Source organism: Bubalus bubalis, chromosome 3, assembly GCF_019923935.1.
Source record: "Bubalus bubalis isolate 160015118507 breed Murrah chromosome 3, NDDB_SH_1, whole genome shotgun sequence".
NCBI lineage: Eukaryota > Metazoa > Chordata > Mammalia > Artiodactyla > Bovidae > Bubalus > Bubalus bubalis.
In genome coordinates, this window is record NC_059159.1 from 63,073,314 (window position 1) to 63,091,140 (window position 17,827).

Genomic DNA, 17,827 nt, shown 5'->3' on the forward strand with positions numbered 1-17,827 from the left:
TGTGTCTTGGACTCATTTGTTGACTATAAGGGCTACCCCATTTCTTCTAAGGAATTCTTGCCCACAGTAGTAGATATAATGGTCATCTGAATTAAATTCACCCGTTCCAGTCCATTTTAGTTTACTGATTCCTAAAATGTTGACGTTCACTCTTCCATCTTGTGCTTAACTACGTCCAACTTGATTCATAAACATAACATTTCAGGTTCCTATGCAGTATTGTTCTTTATAGCATCAGACTTTTCTTTGATCACCAGATACATCCACAGCTAAGTGTCATCCCTGTTTTGTCCAACCCACGTAATCCTTTCTGCAGCTATTCATAATTGCCCTCTGATCTTCCCCAGTAGCATATTGCATTCCTTCTGACTTGGGGGGCTCATCTTCTGGTGTCTTATCTTTTTGCCTTTTCATGCTGCTCATGAGGTTCTCCAGGCAAGAACACTGAAGGAGTTTGCCATTCCCTCCTCCAGTGGACCACATTCTCTCAGAACTCTTCACTATGACCTGTCCATGATGGAGGGCCCTGCAGGGCATGGCTCATAGCTTCATTGAGTTATGCAAGCCCCTTCACCACAAGGCTGGGATCTTTGAAGGGGCTATATGCTGTTTTAAAGCATGGTAGACCATGTGGAACACTCTTCTGTGATAAGTCTTATCTGGAAGAGAAATGAGAACGCCACAAATACCTCATAGGAATACATTCAGGTAAACACCTTTTACTTTTTAACTATATCAGTCAGTGTAAATTATGTTAAACTTTCAAGTTGCTTATGATTTTTTTTTTTTATATTAACTCTGGTTAGTTAGCCCAGATTCATCTTTTATCTTATCCCCTTTCAGTCTGTCTCACCTACTTTTTTAGCAGAGTGGTGGCTCAGAGAGTAAAGAATCTGCCTGCAGTGTGGGAGACCCGAGTTCAATTTCTGGGTTAGGAAAGTCCCCTGGAGAAGAGAATGACAACTCACTCTGGTATTCTTACCTAAAGAATTCCATGGATAGAAGAGGCTGGCATTCTGTAGTCCATGGGGTTGCAAAGACTCGGAGATGACTGAGTGACTAATGCATTTTATATTTGTTAAAATCATGTTTGTATCAATCCAACTTTGTGAAACTGTTAACTCCCACCAACTGGACTACAAGGAGGTCAAAGCAGTCAATCCTAAAGGAAATCAACCCTGAATATTCACTGGAAGGAGTGAAGCTGAAGCTTTAATACTTTGGCCACCTGATAACAAAGAGCCAACTCATTATAAAAGACCCTGATACATTGAAGGGAAACATTGAAGGCAGGAGGAGAATGGAGCAACAGAGGATGAGATGGTTCAATGGCATCAATGACTCAATGGACATGAGTTTGAGCAAACTCTGGGATATAGTGGAGGACAGTGCAGCCTGATGTGCTGCAGTCCATGGGGTCGAAGAGTTAGTGACTGAAGAGCAACAAGCAACACATAAACAGATTTTTGGGGAGGAGGCTGAAGGCCCTGAGCCCAAGTCAGTTTGGGAAGCCCTTGAAGCTTCACTCCTTTTGGAGCTGCATCAGTACTATATGGTTTCCAAGGTCTCAGGTCAAGTGGGCTGCAATTAGAGGTTCTTGGTCACCATTAATGGGCTTTTCCACAAAGCTTGCATCAGATCTCTGTGTTTATATGATTTCTAATGATTATCCCCTTTGCTTTGCAGACGGTCTTTCTTACTAGCTTGATGAGATCATTAGGGAATAAGAACACTGTTCTCCTTGGTTTGGGCTTCCAGATGTTCCAATTAGCCTGGTATGGTTTTGGATCTCAAGCATGGTAAGTCTCTCCAATAGATTCTCATGACAGATTTATCTTTTAGAGGAGCTTGAATTAGTTGAGTGTTCGTGCAAAAGAAGCAGGAGTTACTTTACTAGCATAGTGTATTCAAAATTTCAAAAACTCTTTAGCCTTAGTTTGAGGAAGGTTACAGCTAGATAATTCCACATTATTCAGACAGATTGCCTTCACCTCAGCAAGCTTCAGTGAGATGTTACTTAACTAAATATATGTATCTCTTTCTCCAACCCTCCAAAAAAAGTTTTATGCCTAATTGTTAAACACATTTGTCAGTTTTTGGTGACAGCACATATAGTCAAAAAGAAAACAAGGAAAAATGACTGATTATGGCAGGATTTACTGCTATAATTAGCTGAGTGACATTGGACAGTGACATAATCTTTATAATATAAAGTATGTGAGTTAGATGAACACTAAGATCTCCTCCAAAAGCTTCTGTACCCAGAGGCAGTTATTACTTCTAACAGTTAGATTCCTGTTAATAGGAAAGCAGGTCAAATTAAGCCCTGTGCAATAAGAAAAAGTAAAAGAAGTGAGTAGTGTTTTGTTGTGTGGCAAGTTTCCTTATGTGCCTATTACCAAATACTTCATATCTTCACTTAAAATGTTTGACTTGGTCCTTATTTTCCAACTGGAAATGAATGACACAGTTTAGAACTTGAAATGCTTTAAGTGGTTAGTGGTAGATTCTTCTTGTTCTTGGAAACCTTAATTTTAGTCCTATGAACTTTGGTTCAACAGCTGATTCTATCAACCTAAAGGGTTTTTCCTTTTAAGTAAGGTTATTCTTGTCATCCCCAAGACAGTCTGGCCAAACAGGTTTTTAGCTCAATTGGCACTGGACTTTGCCCACACTAACGCTTAATACTAACACACACATAAGTTCAAAGGAACATAAGTTCCTTTCATTGAGACAAAGGTCTAAAGGAAGCAGACTTGGAAGTCTGCAAGATGCCATCCTGAACTCCAGGTCTCCATTTTTCTCAGTTGGTTTCACACAACACTTTATTGAGGGTAGGAAACTGAGCAGCCTAAGGGCAGTTTGGAGGCGAGCCTTTGAAAAGTACAAAGAAAAAAGTGGAAAATTGGTGAGGAAAAGTATGGCTTTACAGAAACAAGAAATCCTTTTGAATTTCATTGAGCTTGCATACCAGGAAGAAAAATTTTGACAGGTAAGATAAAGAAATGAAATTTTCCCAGCTCATGAAGTGATCAGTATTAGTATAAACAGTGTGCTGTGTAACGTTCTAGGTTTTTTTAAAAAAAACAATTTTCAAAGAGGAAAAAAAATAAATACAACTTAATGTAAGACAACAGAAAGCATTTTGTGCTTTTGCCGCTTGTACTCTGAACAGCTCTCTCACTGGGGCTGGCCTGCCACCTGACCACAGCCTGACCTGTCATTGCAGGATGATGTGGGCAGCAGGGATTGTGGCCGCCGTGTCCAGCATTACGTTCCCAGCAGTCAGTACCCTCGTCTCTCAGAATGCAGACTCAAATCAGCAAGGTGAGGTCACTGTCCCCCTCACTGTTTCTTTCCCTCAGTGGAAATGTACCTGCCAGAATCATGAGCATCTCTGATGTCTTTCCAGCATAGAAACAGGTTACAGGTGTATGGTCCCTGCTGAACAATCATACCTCTTTACTTTGACAAATAGAAAAATTCTCTTTTCCTTCCTGATTTGATTTTATACTCATATTTTTGAAATCCGGACACAGCAAGTCAGAATACTTAGAAATACAACTATCTAATTTCTCTTTTCAGTTTTGACTCTTCTTTTATGTTACTGCCAGAATTTACTAGACTATACTCATATTTTAACAAATATCTGTTAAATAATTGATAGACTAGCTAATAAAACAATGAGTTCTTTATTTAATCACTGTAATCACTGAAGTTTCTTTAATTTGGAATCACTCAAAGTCCATTATTTACTCAGTTTAGAAAATGATTCTTTGAGCAGATAAATCTGCGTAGTTCTTGATATTTGGATGCAGGGTGAGAGACAAAAATAAGATGACTCTATAGAGTAGCACTGTAAATGTCTAGACTCTTCATCCTTCTTGTGCCTCTGGCTTCCCTATCAGGTACTTCTTACTGCTGAAATTAATTATTTTCCTTCTCCATCACTTAATGGTTTACCTGACTATAGTCAGGAAATAGTGAATTTTAGAAGAAAAAAAAAATTTATGTCTTAGAGATCTTTAAAAGCTTCAATAAAAAAAGAAACTAGACTGGAAAAGATAGTTTATTGGTTGCACTTACTTTTTCACATTGGAAATTAGCCATTTTATTCATATCTACTTTTGTTTTTTATTTTATTGGTTTTAACAACAGATCCATGCTGGTTATCTATTTTAAATATAGCAGTTATCATTTGAAGACCTCAAATCTGTGTTTTATCCTGTTATGGTCACTTAGCTGACAGCATCCTTGGGAGATGTTGTGGTTGAAGTAAAGGCATGAGCTATCTGAAGGATGGGCATTGCCTGGGCTCTAAGAGACTCTTATCTTGTCTCTCAGAGCATGAATTTGCTTTGGCTTCTTTTATGCTTACATGTATTAATACAGATGTTTCTAAATGTCAACAAATAAACTTATTAGAACACAGTATATTAGGTTGAATTATATTTGACTGTTTTTGACTTACAGAAACATCTATCTCATGATTCAAGCTAATTTTTTACCTGCCACATGAGATACCAGAGATACCTAGAAATTGACACTTCTGGAATTTTTCAGTACAGGTGTACTTGGAGTACAGCTATCACTGTGAGGAACAGAATCTGTCAGAAGGTGCTAGAAGCACACAGATTCAGGACCCCTATGGACTGACACTTGGGCAGTGATCCAAGATGCAAAGGACAGATTTTTATTGTAAAAGCACCATTAAATAAGTAGAAGAGGAAAATCTCAGTCCGTAAAAAAAGTAGAAATTGCCTATAAATTGAGACTATTAAAAATTTTCATTTTATCATTCCATATTTATAGGAAGATCTGTTGTTCAGGGGGGAATTCAGCCTCAAAGGGATTTTAGAAACATCGGTGTCATTTCATATCCTTATATATCTTAGGACAGGTAGTGAGGAGAGTATTATAAGGGTATAGAAAAGGACAAGATTTGTACAATGAATGGATATCAGTATGATGGGTACTCAGTCCAGCTTAATCAGTATTTTATAGTTTGAAAGAAAGGGCTCTTAAGTCTCCAATCTTGAGATGCTTTTCTGAGAAGACTGGCTCCCTTTTCTTTGTTCTGACTTAGGAGTTGCCCAGGGTATCATAACTGGAATAAGAGGACTCTGTAATGGACTGGGGCCAGCCTTGTATGGCTTCATATTCTACATGTTCCATGTGGAACTGACTGAGTTGGAACCAGAATTGATTTCTAACAATGCTGCCCTACAGGTAATTTGGTAATAAGCCTAGTTTTTAACAATTGTATCTGATTAGAGCAAAATCTTGTGACCTTAAATTTGGAAAGTGTTCTTATTTTTATAATATTACTATTGTATTTGACAGTAGTGTGTGTTCATTGCTTCTTGGGACTAGGACGGGATCAGTTCAGTGATAATGTCTTATGTAAAATATTTGTCTTGCCTTTGTTCAGATTCTGTTTTCACCTGCATAATTTCTGTGGTCAGAATGCTGTCCTCTGGTGAAACTGAGGCCAAATAAAAGATGAAATAACCTAAACTTCCAGCTACAAATTGAGCTGAAGTGCTTTTTCTACCTTTTATTTGCTGTTACTTCCCTGCTTCCAATATATGTATAATATAGATTTCTGCACAAAACTGGAATTAATGTTCTTACGTATACAGACTGCATGATCTCTGGTCACAGGGCAAGATTAGAGATAAACAGCTGTGCTTACATATTTGGTTAAGCTGTCGGAAAGCAGTGATTAGTTGCCCTCCATTGTATTCCAGACACCAGGCTTTGTTAGAATTTGCCATGACAGTTAATGAACATTTGCTAATGAGAAAATAACTCACTTTTCAGTGGTGTGGTTTTTATTTTTTTATTTTTTTTGGTTTATCCAGTACTAATTTTAGTTTGAAAGGCTAACCAAATTCTTCATCTTCATTTGTTTCCACACCCCCCCAGGGAGCTGTCATCCCAGGCCCACCATTTTTGTTTGGGGCGTGTATAGTTTTTATGTCTTTCCTGGTTGCTGTATTCATCCCTGAGTACAGTAAAGGTGGAATTCAGAAACACAGCAACAGTATCAGTGGCAGCCTGGCCAACACTCCAGAACGGGGCAGTGATGAGGACATTGAGCCACTACTGCAGGACAGCAGCATCTGGGAGCTTTCTTCCCTCGAAGAGCCTGGGCATCAGTGCACTGAGCTATAAATTCTGCAGAAAGGATTCTGTGGACTCCATCTCTGAGAGCCATGGGGGAGCCACACCACATGGAGACTTCATGGTGCTGGAGCGGAGATACTAGTGGCACCCTTCAGGGCTGAGTTTGAGAAGTAACCACCTCTGTCCCTCTGTCTTCCTCCCCTTCCTCCTCCTGTGCCTCTTACACCATTCTTTTCCTTTTCATTATACATTAGAACTAAATAAGATTTGAAATATACTTTTCTGCAAATAATATGCAACTCTGAAAGTTATCTGGGATCCACATTCAGAAACTCAAAATCTGTGGTAGAAATGATGGCTTTCCTTTAATAATGTCAGTGTAGGAGTGATCATGTCCTTTTCAAAAGGTGCAGGATTGTAGTACAACTGCTGTCTCTGACAAAATTTAAGATAAAAAAATCCCATATTTTCTCCTTTTCTGTTCCTCTGAACTATGTGCATTTATCCCATGACAGTTTGTGAGTGGCTGCTTCAGGAGTCACTCAGTATCAGGGATCTGTTGCCTTTGTTCTAAGGTCAGCAAAAATCTAGTTTTACTCTCCTTTCCTTCTCTACTTCTCATTCTTGGCTAGAATGAAATTCAGCATATATACCTCTGGATAGTAACAATACTGATTAGTATTATTTAATACCTTTACCAGAGGAAGGAAAATTTTTTAATAAATCTAAATCATGAAGAACTAGCAGTTCAGATTCCTGAACCTAATGTCTTGGTTAGATACATGGTGATTTTACAGAAGAAAAACATACATCAAGCATTCTGGTGGCAACATAGAAATTGGAGGGTGCTTGTAAGAAGGCTCTCAACAATGTAAACATTCCTAAGTGCAGATGAGAGTTAGTAACTGGATACCAGTGGAGTTTATATCCAAGTTTAGACTCATGTAATGTTTTGTTACTATTTACTCCCACCCACATATCCTGTGTCCTGCTTTTCACTGTATCACATCCCTACCTTAACTGTTATATGTAGGCATTTGTTTTCAGTCTTCGTTTTCATCTGTTATCTGCCTTTTAAATCTCATAGGAATATGCACAGCAAATCCCTTCCTAAAATATGGGTTTAAGAAGCTCAGTTTCACAAGTGTCTTGCTAATTTTTCAAGATGTTTTATGGACAAAGAAAACTTTACAGATTTATGTGTTTTGCTGCACGAGTAAGTGGAGCATTAACTAGGGCCCATCTTTAACATAGCACTCCTTTGAAAGTTTTATAGGTATGAAATATATGTAGCTATATCATAAGGAGTTTTAATTTTCTTTGATGGGGTGCTGTGTAAATCTTGTATTTATAAATATAATGAAAGTATTGACAGAAAAAATATATATACAACTTTTATAAAGGATTGTGTACTGACCGAATACATTTAAAAGAAAATATATTTTGAAACCTGTTCTGCTATGAACAAAGATAACATATCTTTTTTTACTATGCTGTTGATTTTTAAGTTAAGCTTCCTAATGCATAATAAATTTGCAATGGATACTTTTATGTCTTTTGTATTTCTTTAAAGCAAATGGTACCATTGATCTTTAGGTTCTCCTTTGGGTGACTTTCAGCTAAAATAAGTTTTTAGTCCTTAAGCTAATGCAAAAGATATGTGTCTTTTCAAAATTAGTTTCATTTCACAATCTTCAAAATGAGTTCACAACTTTTTAAAAATCTTTCAAAAAGCAGGGATACAAACAGTTACTTGTACACCTGTGTTTATTAGCAGCATTATTCACAGTAGCCAAAAGGTGGAAGAACTCAGGTGTACATTGTTGGGTGAGTGGATGAAGAAAATATGGTATATACAAAAAAGGAATATTATTTAGCCTTTCAAAGGATTCTAACACATGTTATAACATGGATGAAACTTAATGTTATGCTAAGAGAAATAAGCAGAATGCATACTTTTGTCACAAAAGGACAAAAACTGTATGATTCCACTTATATGAAATATCTAGTCAAATTCACATAGAAAGTAGTGGTTGCCAGGACTTGGGGGAAATGGAAGTGGGAAGTTATTATGTAATGGATAGAGTTTCAGTTTTGGGCTTTCCCTGTGGCTCAGTGGTAAAGAATGTATCTGCAATTCAGGAGATTCAGGAAATATGGGTTTGATCTCTGGGTCGGGAAGATCTGTGGAAGGAAATGGCAACCCACTCCGGTATTCTTGGCTGGAAAATCCCAGGGACAGAGAGGAGCCTTGCGGGCTACAGTCCATGGAGTTGCAAAGATTTGCAATAAAAGTTCTGGAGATGGATGGTGAGGCTGGTTGCACAACAATGTAAATGTACTCAATGCCATTGAACTAACCTAAAAATGGTTAAAATGATCCATTTTATTATTAGGTATATCTTGTCACAATTTTTTTAAAACTTAGGTAGATTTTTTAAATTGAGATAGAAGTCACCATTTTAACCATTCTACAGTGTACAGTTCAGTGACGTTTAGTTCATTCACAAAATTGTGCAACTATTAGCATCAATTCCAGAACATTTCCATCATCCCAAAAGGTAGACCCCATCCCCATTAGCAATCACTACCAATTTCCCCATCCCCATCCCCTGGAAACCAGTAATATACTTTCTGTGTCTGTAGATTTCCCTATTTTGAATGTTTCGTATAAATGGAATCATACAGTATGTGACATTTTGTGTCTGGCTTCTTTTACATACCATGTTTTCAAGGTTCATCCATGTTGTATCATGTGTCAAATTTTATTCCTTTTTAAGGGTGAACATTCTATTTTGTGCATATACCAAATGCACAAAATGGAATTTTCCTTTATTCATTTATCAATTGATAATATCATTTGGTATTTGGATGGTTTTCACTTCTAATGTGAATATTAACCCGCTGTGAACATTCTTGTCCATGTTTTTTGGTGAGCATATCCTCTTAGGTATATATCAGGGAGTAGAATTACTAGGTCATTTAGTGGAGAAGGCAATGGCACCCCACTCCAGTAATCTTGCCTGGAAAATCCCATGGATGGAGGAGCCTGGAAGGCAGCAGTCCGTGGGGTCACTGAGGGTCGGACACGACTGAGCGACTTCACTTTCACTTTAGTACTATTTAACCATTTGAGGAACTGACACATCAGCTCCACATTTTACCGTCCTATCTGTAATGTTGGAGAGCTTCATTTCTGTATTTCTTTATCAATACTTGTTAATTTCTGTTTTGTTGCCATTGTTTGTAGACATTCTAGTAGGTTTAGAGCGGTATCTCATGGTTTTGATTTGCATTTCCATAATGACTAATCGTACTGAGCATTTTTTGTGTGTCCTTATTTGCCATTTATATATATATATATATTCTTTTTTTTTTTCTTTTAAAGAAATGTCTATTCAAATCCTTTGCCTATTTTTGAATCAGGATGACTGTTCTATTGTTGAGTTGTAAGAGTTCTTTATAAATTCTGGACACAGTTCAGTACAGTTCAGTCGCTTAGTTGTGTCCTACTCTTTGCAACCTCATGAACCACAGCACGCCAGCCCTCCCTATCCATCACCAACTCCCAGAGTCCACCCAAACCCATGTCCATCGAGTCAGTGATGCCATCCAACCATCTCATCCTCTATCGTCCCCTTCTCCTCCTGTCCTCAACCTTTCCCAGCATCCGGGTCTTTTCAAATAAGTCAGCTCTTCACATCAGGTGGCCAAAGTACTGGAATTTCAGCTTCAACATCAGTCCTACCAATGAACACCCAGGACTGATCTACTTTAGGGTAGACTGGTTGGACCTCCTTGTAGTCCAAGGGACTCTTGAGAGTCTTCTCCAACACCACAGTTCAAAAGCATCAATTCTTCAGCACTCAGCTTTCTTTGAGTTGGAGAAAGTCCAACTCTCACATCCATACATGACCACTGGAAAAACCATAGCTTTGACTAGATGGAACTTTATTGGCAAAATAATGTCTCTGCTTTTCAATATGCTGTCTATGTTGGTCATAACTTTCCTTCCAAGGAGTAAGCGTCTTTTAATTTCATGGCTGCAATCACCATCCACAGTGATTTTGGAGCCCAGAAAAATAAAGTCAGCTACTGTTTCCCCATCTATTTGCCATGAAGTGATGGGACCAGATGCCATGATCTTCATTTTTCTGAATGTTGAGCTTTAAGCCAACTTTTTCACTCTCCTCTTTGACTTTCATCAAGAGGCTCTTGAGTTCTTCTTCACTTTCTGCCATAAGGGTGGTGTCATCTGCATATCTGAGGTTATTGATATTTCTTCTGGCAATCTTGATTCCAGCTTGTGCTTCATCCAGTCCAGCGTTTCTCATGATGTACTCTGCATATAAGTTAAATAAGTAGGGTGACAATATACAGCCTTGAGATACTCCTTTTCCTATTTTGAACCAGTCTGTTGTTCCATGTCCAGTTCTAACTGTTGCTTCCTGACCTGCATACAGGTTTCTCAAGAGGCAGGTCAGGTGGTCTGGTATTCCCATCTCTTTCAGAATTTTCCACAATTATTGTGATCCACACAGTCAAAGGCTTTGGCATAGTCAATAAAGCAGAAATAGGTATTTTTCTGGAACTCTCTTGCTTTTTCCATGATCCAGCAGATGTTGGCAATTTGATCTCTGGTTCCTCTGCCTTTTCTAAAGCCAGCTTGAACATCTGGAAGTTCATGGTTCATGTATTGCTAAAGCCTGGCTTGGAGAATTTTAAGCATTACTTTACTAGCGTGAGATGAGTGCAATTGTGGGGTAGTTTGAGCATTCTTTGGCATTGGCTTTCTTTGGGATTGGAATGAAAACTGACCTTTTCCAGTGCTGTGGCCACTGCTGAGTTTTCCAAATTTGCTGGTACATTGAGTGCAGCACGCTTTCACAGCATCGTCTTTCAGGATTTGAAATAGCTCAACTGGAATTCCATCACCTCCACTAGCTTTGTTCATAGTGATGCTTCCTAAGGCCCACTTGCCTTCCAGTATGTGTGGCTCTAGGTGAGTGATCACACCATTGTGATTATCTGGGTCGTGAAGATCTTTTTTGTACAGTTCTTCTGTGTATTCTTGCCACCTCTTCTTAATATCTTCTGCTTCTGTTAGGTCCCAACCATTTCTGTCCTTTATTGAGCCCATCTTTGCATGAAAAGTTCCCTTGGTATCTTAATTTTCTTGAAGTGTTCTCTAGTCTTTCCCATTCTATTGTTTTCCTCTAATTCTTTGCATTGATCGCTGAGGAAGGCTTTCTTATCTCTCCTTGCTATTCTTTGGAATTCTGCATTCAAATGGGTATATCTTGCCTTTTCTCCTTTGCTTTTCACTTCCTGTCTTTTCACAGCTATTTGTAAGGCCTCCTTAGACAGCCATTTGCTTTTTTGCATTTCTTTTTCTTGGGGATGATCTTGATTCCTGTCTCCTGCACAATGTCACGAACCTCTGTCCATAGTTCATCAGGCACTCTGTCTATCACATCTAGTCCTTTAAATCTATTTCTTACTTCCACAGTACCCACTGGACACAGTACTCTTGATCAAATGTATAATTTGTGAATTTCTCCCATTGTGTGGGCTCTCTTTTCACTTTCTTGATTGTGTCGATGCACAAAAGTTTTAGTGTTGATAAAGTCCAGTTTATCAGTTTTTTTTTTCTTTTTGGTGCTTTGTTTGGTGTCCTATTGTTAGGTAGGTAGAATAGGGAAAAGGAGTCCAAAATGGCGGTGGCTAAATGACAAGGAAGGTCAAAGGAAGGTCCGAGGACCAGAGTGAAAACTTCAGGCAGAACAAAGAGCACTCCTGGCTAAGCCCAATTTGCATAGGGCGGGCCCAGGTGGAAGAAAAAGCATATAAAAGGAGGAGCCAAAGCGCTTTCTCTCAGACTCTCTCTCCCGAGTGCGTGCGCTCTTTTCTCTCTCTCTCTCTCTCTCTCTCCCTCCCTCCCTCCCTCCCCACGCACTCCTCCACTCTCTTCTCTTTGAGTCTTGGATTCTCATGCTATCTCCTAAATAAAATAGAGCTGTAACACTGATTTGCCTAAGAGCTGTAGCATGGTTTGTCCAAGACCCAAGAGCTGTGACCTGCCGAGGGCTTTAATGTCCGTCACTCCAAATCTTTGTTGTGACGAGACCAAGAACAGAGGAACATACACTTGCGTGACACTATCAAGTCCAAGGTTATGAATTAATATGTTTTCTTCCTCTAAAAGAGTTTTATAGTTTGCATTTTCACATTTAGTTCTTTGGCCTTTCTTGAACTTACTTTTGTGTGTGGTGTGAGGTAAGATTTCAGTGTCATTCTTTTTTGCACGTGAGTATTTAGTGACTGAGCATCATTTGTTGAAGAGATTCTTTCCCCACTGAATTGTCTTGGCATCCCGTATTGAAAATTCAGTGAACAATGATGTATGGGTCTATTTTTGCGCTTTCTTGTCTCTTGGTCTATTTTTCTATCCTAATGGCAGTAGCACACAGTTTTGATTACTGTAGCTTTATCATATTGAGTTTTTAGATCAGAATATATGAGTTCTCCAACTTTGTTCTTTTTAAAGGTTTATTGACTAGTCAGTGTCCCTTGAAATTCCTCATGAATTGTAAAACCAGCTTTTCCATTTTAGGGAGGGGAAGGTAGTTGGTATTGAAAGAGTTAATTCTTAGGTAGATTGATAAGAGGTCTGGGGGTCCCCAGGAGGAGAAAAGGACAAACTTCTTTTTCCTACATTCCTTCATGTTAGTCACATGAAACATTTTTTTGTTTAAGCCCAGAGCTAATGATTATACAACAAAAAACAATTCATCTTGCTTAGGGATATGTTTCTCCTTAAACTCTGTACCAATGATTATATAACAACAAGGTGTCTTGCTTGAGGACATGTTTCTCTTAAGAACCTTCTGACTAATCCTGTCATCTTAAATTGTAAATTGTGGGAGTGGGTCTGGTAGGACCTTTACAAACTTGAGACATTCTCTTGATTTATTTTTAATAACCAACTGAAAAAGTATATAGCTGTCTTGCTAACACTAGTGAGGGGGCATTCTCTGTCCCCCTTCTGATGTCTTATGTCAGAAGCTTTCTACCTTTTTTCACTGTAGTAAAACTTTTGCCACACAAAAGCTCTGAGTGATCAAGCCTGGTCCCTGATCCTGAAGCTAAATCTTTGGAGATCACCACCATAAGCTATCAGTATCTTGCTAAGGATTGAACTGAACTTGTAGATCATTTTGGGGATAGTAAGATAATAATCCTAATAACATTATGCCTTCCTACCCATGAACATGGGGTGTCTTTACATTTAATTTCACTTTTAGACTGTTCATTTCTCATGTATAAAATGCATGTGATTTTTGTGTGTTGATTGTATATCCTGGTTGCATTTATTGGCTCCAGTAGTTTTAGGTTTTGTGTGTGTGTGTATGTGTGTTACTATTAAGAATTTTATGTCTTAAGGATCATGTCATCTCCAAGTAGATAGTTTTCCTTTCCAGTTTGGATGTCTTTTATTTATTTTTCTTGCCTGATTTTCTGACTAGAACTTCCAGTATATCTTTGCTTTCTGTCTTCTTCTTTATCTTAGGAGGAAAGCTTTCAGCTCTTCACCTTTGAGTATATTAGTTACAGATTTTTTAATAGACAACCTTTATCATGTTGTGGGACGTTCCCCTTTGTTTTTTGAGTGGAGTTTTTTTTTTGTTGTTGTTATTTGTTTAGTTTTGTTTTATCATAAAAGGATGTTGGATTCTGTCAATTTTTTTTTTTCTGCATTGAGATGATTGTGGTATTTTATTCTTCATTCTATTATTGTAGTGTATTACATTGGTTGGTTTTCATATGTCAATCCACTCTTGAATTACTGGGATAATTCCCACTTGGTCATGTTGCATAATCTTTACTAGGTTGCTGGATACAGTGCACATTTTTTACTTTTTAAAGATTTTTTCATCAATATTCACAAAGAATATTGGACTTTTCTAATGATGTCTTTCCAGCTTTGGTAATGCTGGTTTCATAGAAAATGTTTCCTTCTCTTCTGTTTTTGAAAGAGTTGAAAAGAATTAGTGTTGATACTACTTTAAACATTTGATAGAACACTACAGTATTAGGTTATCCCACACCAGGTATTGGAGAAGGAAATGGCAACCCACTCCAGTGTTCTTGCCTGGAGAATCCCAGGGATGGGGGAGCCTGGTGGGCTGCTGTCTATGGGGTCGCACAGAGTCAGACACGACTGAAGCGACTTAGCAGCAGCAGTAGCAGCACACCAGGTATTTGAACAGAGAATTTAATATAAGGAATAGTTAACTATACTGTTAACTAGGCAACCAAAAGAGTGAAGTGAGAACTCTAAGGCAGTTGGTAGTGGCTCTCAAATTTTGACATGCGTCAAGGTCAGCTGGAGTGCTTGTTAAACACAGATTTCTGCTCACACTATCTGAGTCACTGACTCAGCAGGTTGGATAGTGCTAGGAAATCTGCATTTCTAACCAGTTCCCAAGACGTGTTGATGTTGCTGATTCTGGGACCACAGTCTGAGAACCGTGTATCATGGGAGTAACAACTGTAGTTTATCCAGGATGAGGGAACAAATTAGAATTATTAAAATCTTAGGGAAGGTTCTCCATGTGGTTGGGTCTCAGACGTCTTCAAAGAACAACTGATGATGTTTCTAGGCCTGGAAGTAAGGTGTGTAGTGATGGTGTATGGAGGTGATACAGTGTACCTGGGGTTCTGTCCATGATGGGAAAACTGCAAACTGGATTCAACTGTTGCTATGGGAAGGAACTACCTTTGTCAGGGTAAAGAAATTGTTGGGATGAAGCTATGAGAAATGAGAAGACAGGAGGGAGTCAGTCAGTGTCCCTTCCTCTTCAGTTTGCAGCGTCCTTCTAGCACCCTTCATTGGTAGAGCTAACATATGAGCTGACAAAAACAGAATGGGCATGCCGACTAAAGGGCAAGTTGGAACTGAAAGACAGTAACTGAATCACTGGTTGCTACCACTGTTGTGAGCTCCTGTGTGGCCACCAACAAACTCCATTCTTCTATTTAATGAGATGTAATTCTCTTATTTGCAAGTGATGCATCTGCCCTCTCCACAAAATTAGGAGGCACAAAATCTTAGTAGTGAGTTATCTGTCACTGAACTATGTTGATTACTCCTTAATCCCCAAACAATCATAGTCCCATTTGAAAATTCTTTTAACAAAAGGTATAATTAACCTGCAATAAAACTTGTATAAAATCAGAAGAGAAGAAAATGCTAACTCTGCCTGTACATACACACCAGCAAAAGGAAGGAGATGATAGTCACCTGCCCTGACCTCGCTTCTGTGACTGGTCATGTGGCCTTTGGTTCAGTTCAGTCACTCAGTCATGTCTGACTCCTTGCAGTCCCATGGACTGCAGCACACCAGACTTCCCTGTCCATCACCAATTCCCAGAGCTTGCTCAAACTCATGTCCATCGAGTTGCTGATGCCATCCAACCATCTCATCCTCTGTCATCCCCTTCTCCTCCTGCCTTCAATCTTTCCCAGTATCAGGGACTTTTCCAATGAGTCAGTTCTTTGCATCAGGTGGCCAAAGTATTGGAGCTTCAGCATCAGTCCTTCCAATGAATATTCAGGACTAATTTCCTTTAGGATGGACTGGTTGAATCTTCTTGCAGTCCAAGGGACTCTCAGGAGTCTTCTCCAACACCACAGTTCAAAAGCATCAGTTCTTCAGTGCTCAGCTTTCTTTATAGTCCAACTCTCACATCCATACATGACTACTGGAAAAACCATAGCTTTGACTAGACGGACGTTTGTTGGCAAAGTAATCTCGCTGCTTTTTTATTTTTTTATTTTTTTATTTTTTTTATTTTTTTTTTTTTTACCTTACAATATTGTATTGGTTTTGCCATACGTCAACATGCATCCGCCACGGGTGTACACGTGTTCCCCATCCTGAACCCCGCTCCCACCTCCCTACCCATACCATCCCTCTGGGTCATCTCAGTGCACCAGCCCCAAGCCTCCTGTATCCTGCATCAAACCTGGACTGGCAATTCGTTTCTTATATGATATTATACTAATATGCTGTCTAGGTTAGTCGTAGCTTTTCTTCCAAGGAGCAAGCGTCTTAATTTCATGGCTGCTGTCACCATCTGCAGTAATTTTGGAGCCCAAGAAAATGAAGTCTGTCACTGTTTCCATTGTTTCCCTATCTATTTGCCATGAAGTGATGGAACCAGATGCCATGATCTTTGTTTTTTGAATGTTATGTTTTAAGTCAACTTTTTCACTGTCCTCTTTCACCTTCATCAAGAGGCTTTTTTGTTCCTCTTCGCTTTCTGCCGTAAGAGTGGTGTCATCTGCATACCTGAGGTTATTGATATTTCTCCCAGCAATCTTGATTCCAGCTTCTGCTCCATCCAGCCTGGCATTTTGCTGATGTACTCTGCATATAAGTTAATTAAGCAAGGTGACAATATACAGCCTCAATGTGCTCCTTTCCCAATTTTGAACCAGTCCCTTGTTCCATGTCCAGTTCTAACTGTTGCTTCTTGACCTGCATACGGATTTCTCAGGAGGCAGGTAAGATGGTCTGGTATTCCCACCTCTTTCAGAATTTTCCACAGTTTGTTGTGATCCACACAGTCAAAGGTTTTGGCATAGCCAATGATACAGAAGTAGATGTTTTTCTAGAATTGGCTAATATTTAAAACTTCTGCTTCTACCCATTCCATTTCCTTGACCTTCTATAGAACTTCAGCTTGTTGGGGTTTTCTGACAGATAACCAAGATCTAAATTACTAACGGATCTGCACCCTCAGTAGTTATACCACCATCATCATCATTATCATTGGTACCTGTAATTTTTCAGTAATCTTGCTACTAAGAATGGAGTACTAAGAACTATCTCAGAGAATCCCCTCACTCGCAGCACAACCCCTTTGTCTCCTGCCTCAGTGGCATGAGGAGGCCAAGTAGGAGTCTCATCTCCCAGTGCAGTGGAACCATAGATGTTTCACCTCATAGCAGCATTACCCACTTCTCTCCGACTGGCATCTCTCAGAATTGCAAAGAGGGTTAACTAAAAAGCCTCTTGATGAAAGTGAAAGAGGAGAGTGAAAAAGTTGGCTTAAAGCTCAACATTAAGAAAACTAAGATCATGCAATCCAGTCCCATCACTTCATGGCAAATAGATGGGGAAACAGTGGAAACAGTGTCAGACTTTAATTTTGGGGCCTCCAAAATCACTGCAGATGGTGACTGCAGCCATGAAATTAAAAGATGCTTACTCCTTGGAAGAAAAGTTATGACCAACCTAGAGAGCATATTGAAAAGCAGAGACATTACTTTGCCAACAAAGGTCCGTCTAGTCAAGTCTATGGTTTTTCCAGTGGTCATGTATGGATGCGAGAGTTGGACTGTGAAGAAAGCTGAGCACCGAAGAACTGATGCTTTTGAACTGTGGTGTTGGAAAAGACTCTTGAGAGTCCCTTGGACTGCAAGGAGATCCAACCAGTCCATTCTGAAGGAGATCAGTCCTGGGATTTCTTTGGAAGGAATGATGCTGAAGCTGAAACTCCAGTACTTTGGCCACCTCATGCGAGGAGTTGACTCATTGGAAAAGACTCTGATGCTGGGAGGGATTGGGGGCAGGAGGAGAAGGGGACGACAGAGGATGAGATGGCTGGATGGCATCACTGACTCGATGGA

At 39.2% G+C, this 17,827-nt stretch overlaps 1 protein-coding gene across 5 annotated transcripts in view; it reads left to right on the forward strand.

Moving 5' to 3' along the window:
- MFSD14B (major facilitator superfamily domain containing 14B) overlaps positions 1-7,680 on the forward strand; it is a 117,031-nt gene extending 109,351 nt beyond the window's left edge. For all 5 annotated transcript variants that reach the window (XM_025281292.3, XM_044939665.2, XM_006047540.4 and 2 more), the window contains 4 exons: positions 1,687-1,799; positions 3,230-3,327; positions 5,087-5,229; positions 5,929-7,680. In XM_025281292.3, coding sequence (XP_025137077.1) covers positions 1,687-1,799; positions 3,230-3,327; positions 5,087-5,229; positions 5,929-6,177 — 603 coding nt within the window. In that variant the 3' untranslated portion in view covers positions 6,178-7,680. The remainder of the gene's footprint in view (positions 1-1,686; positions 1,800-3,229; positions 3,328-5,086; positions 5,230-5,928) is intronic.
- The last annotated feature ends 10,147 nt before the right edge of the window (positions 7,681-17,827 follow it).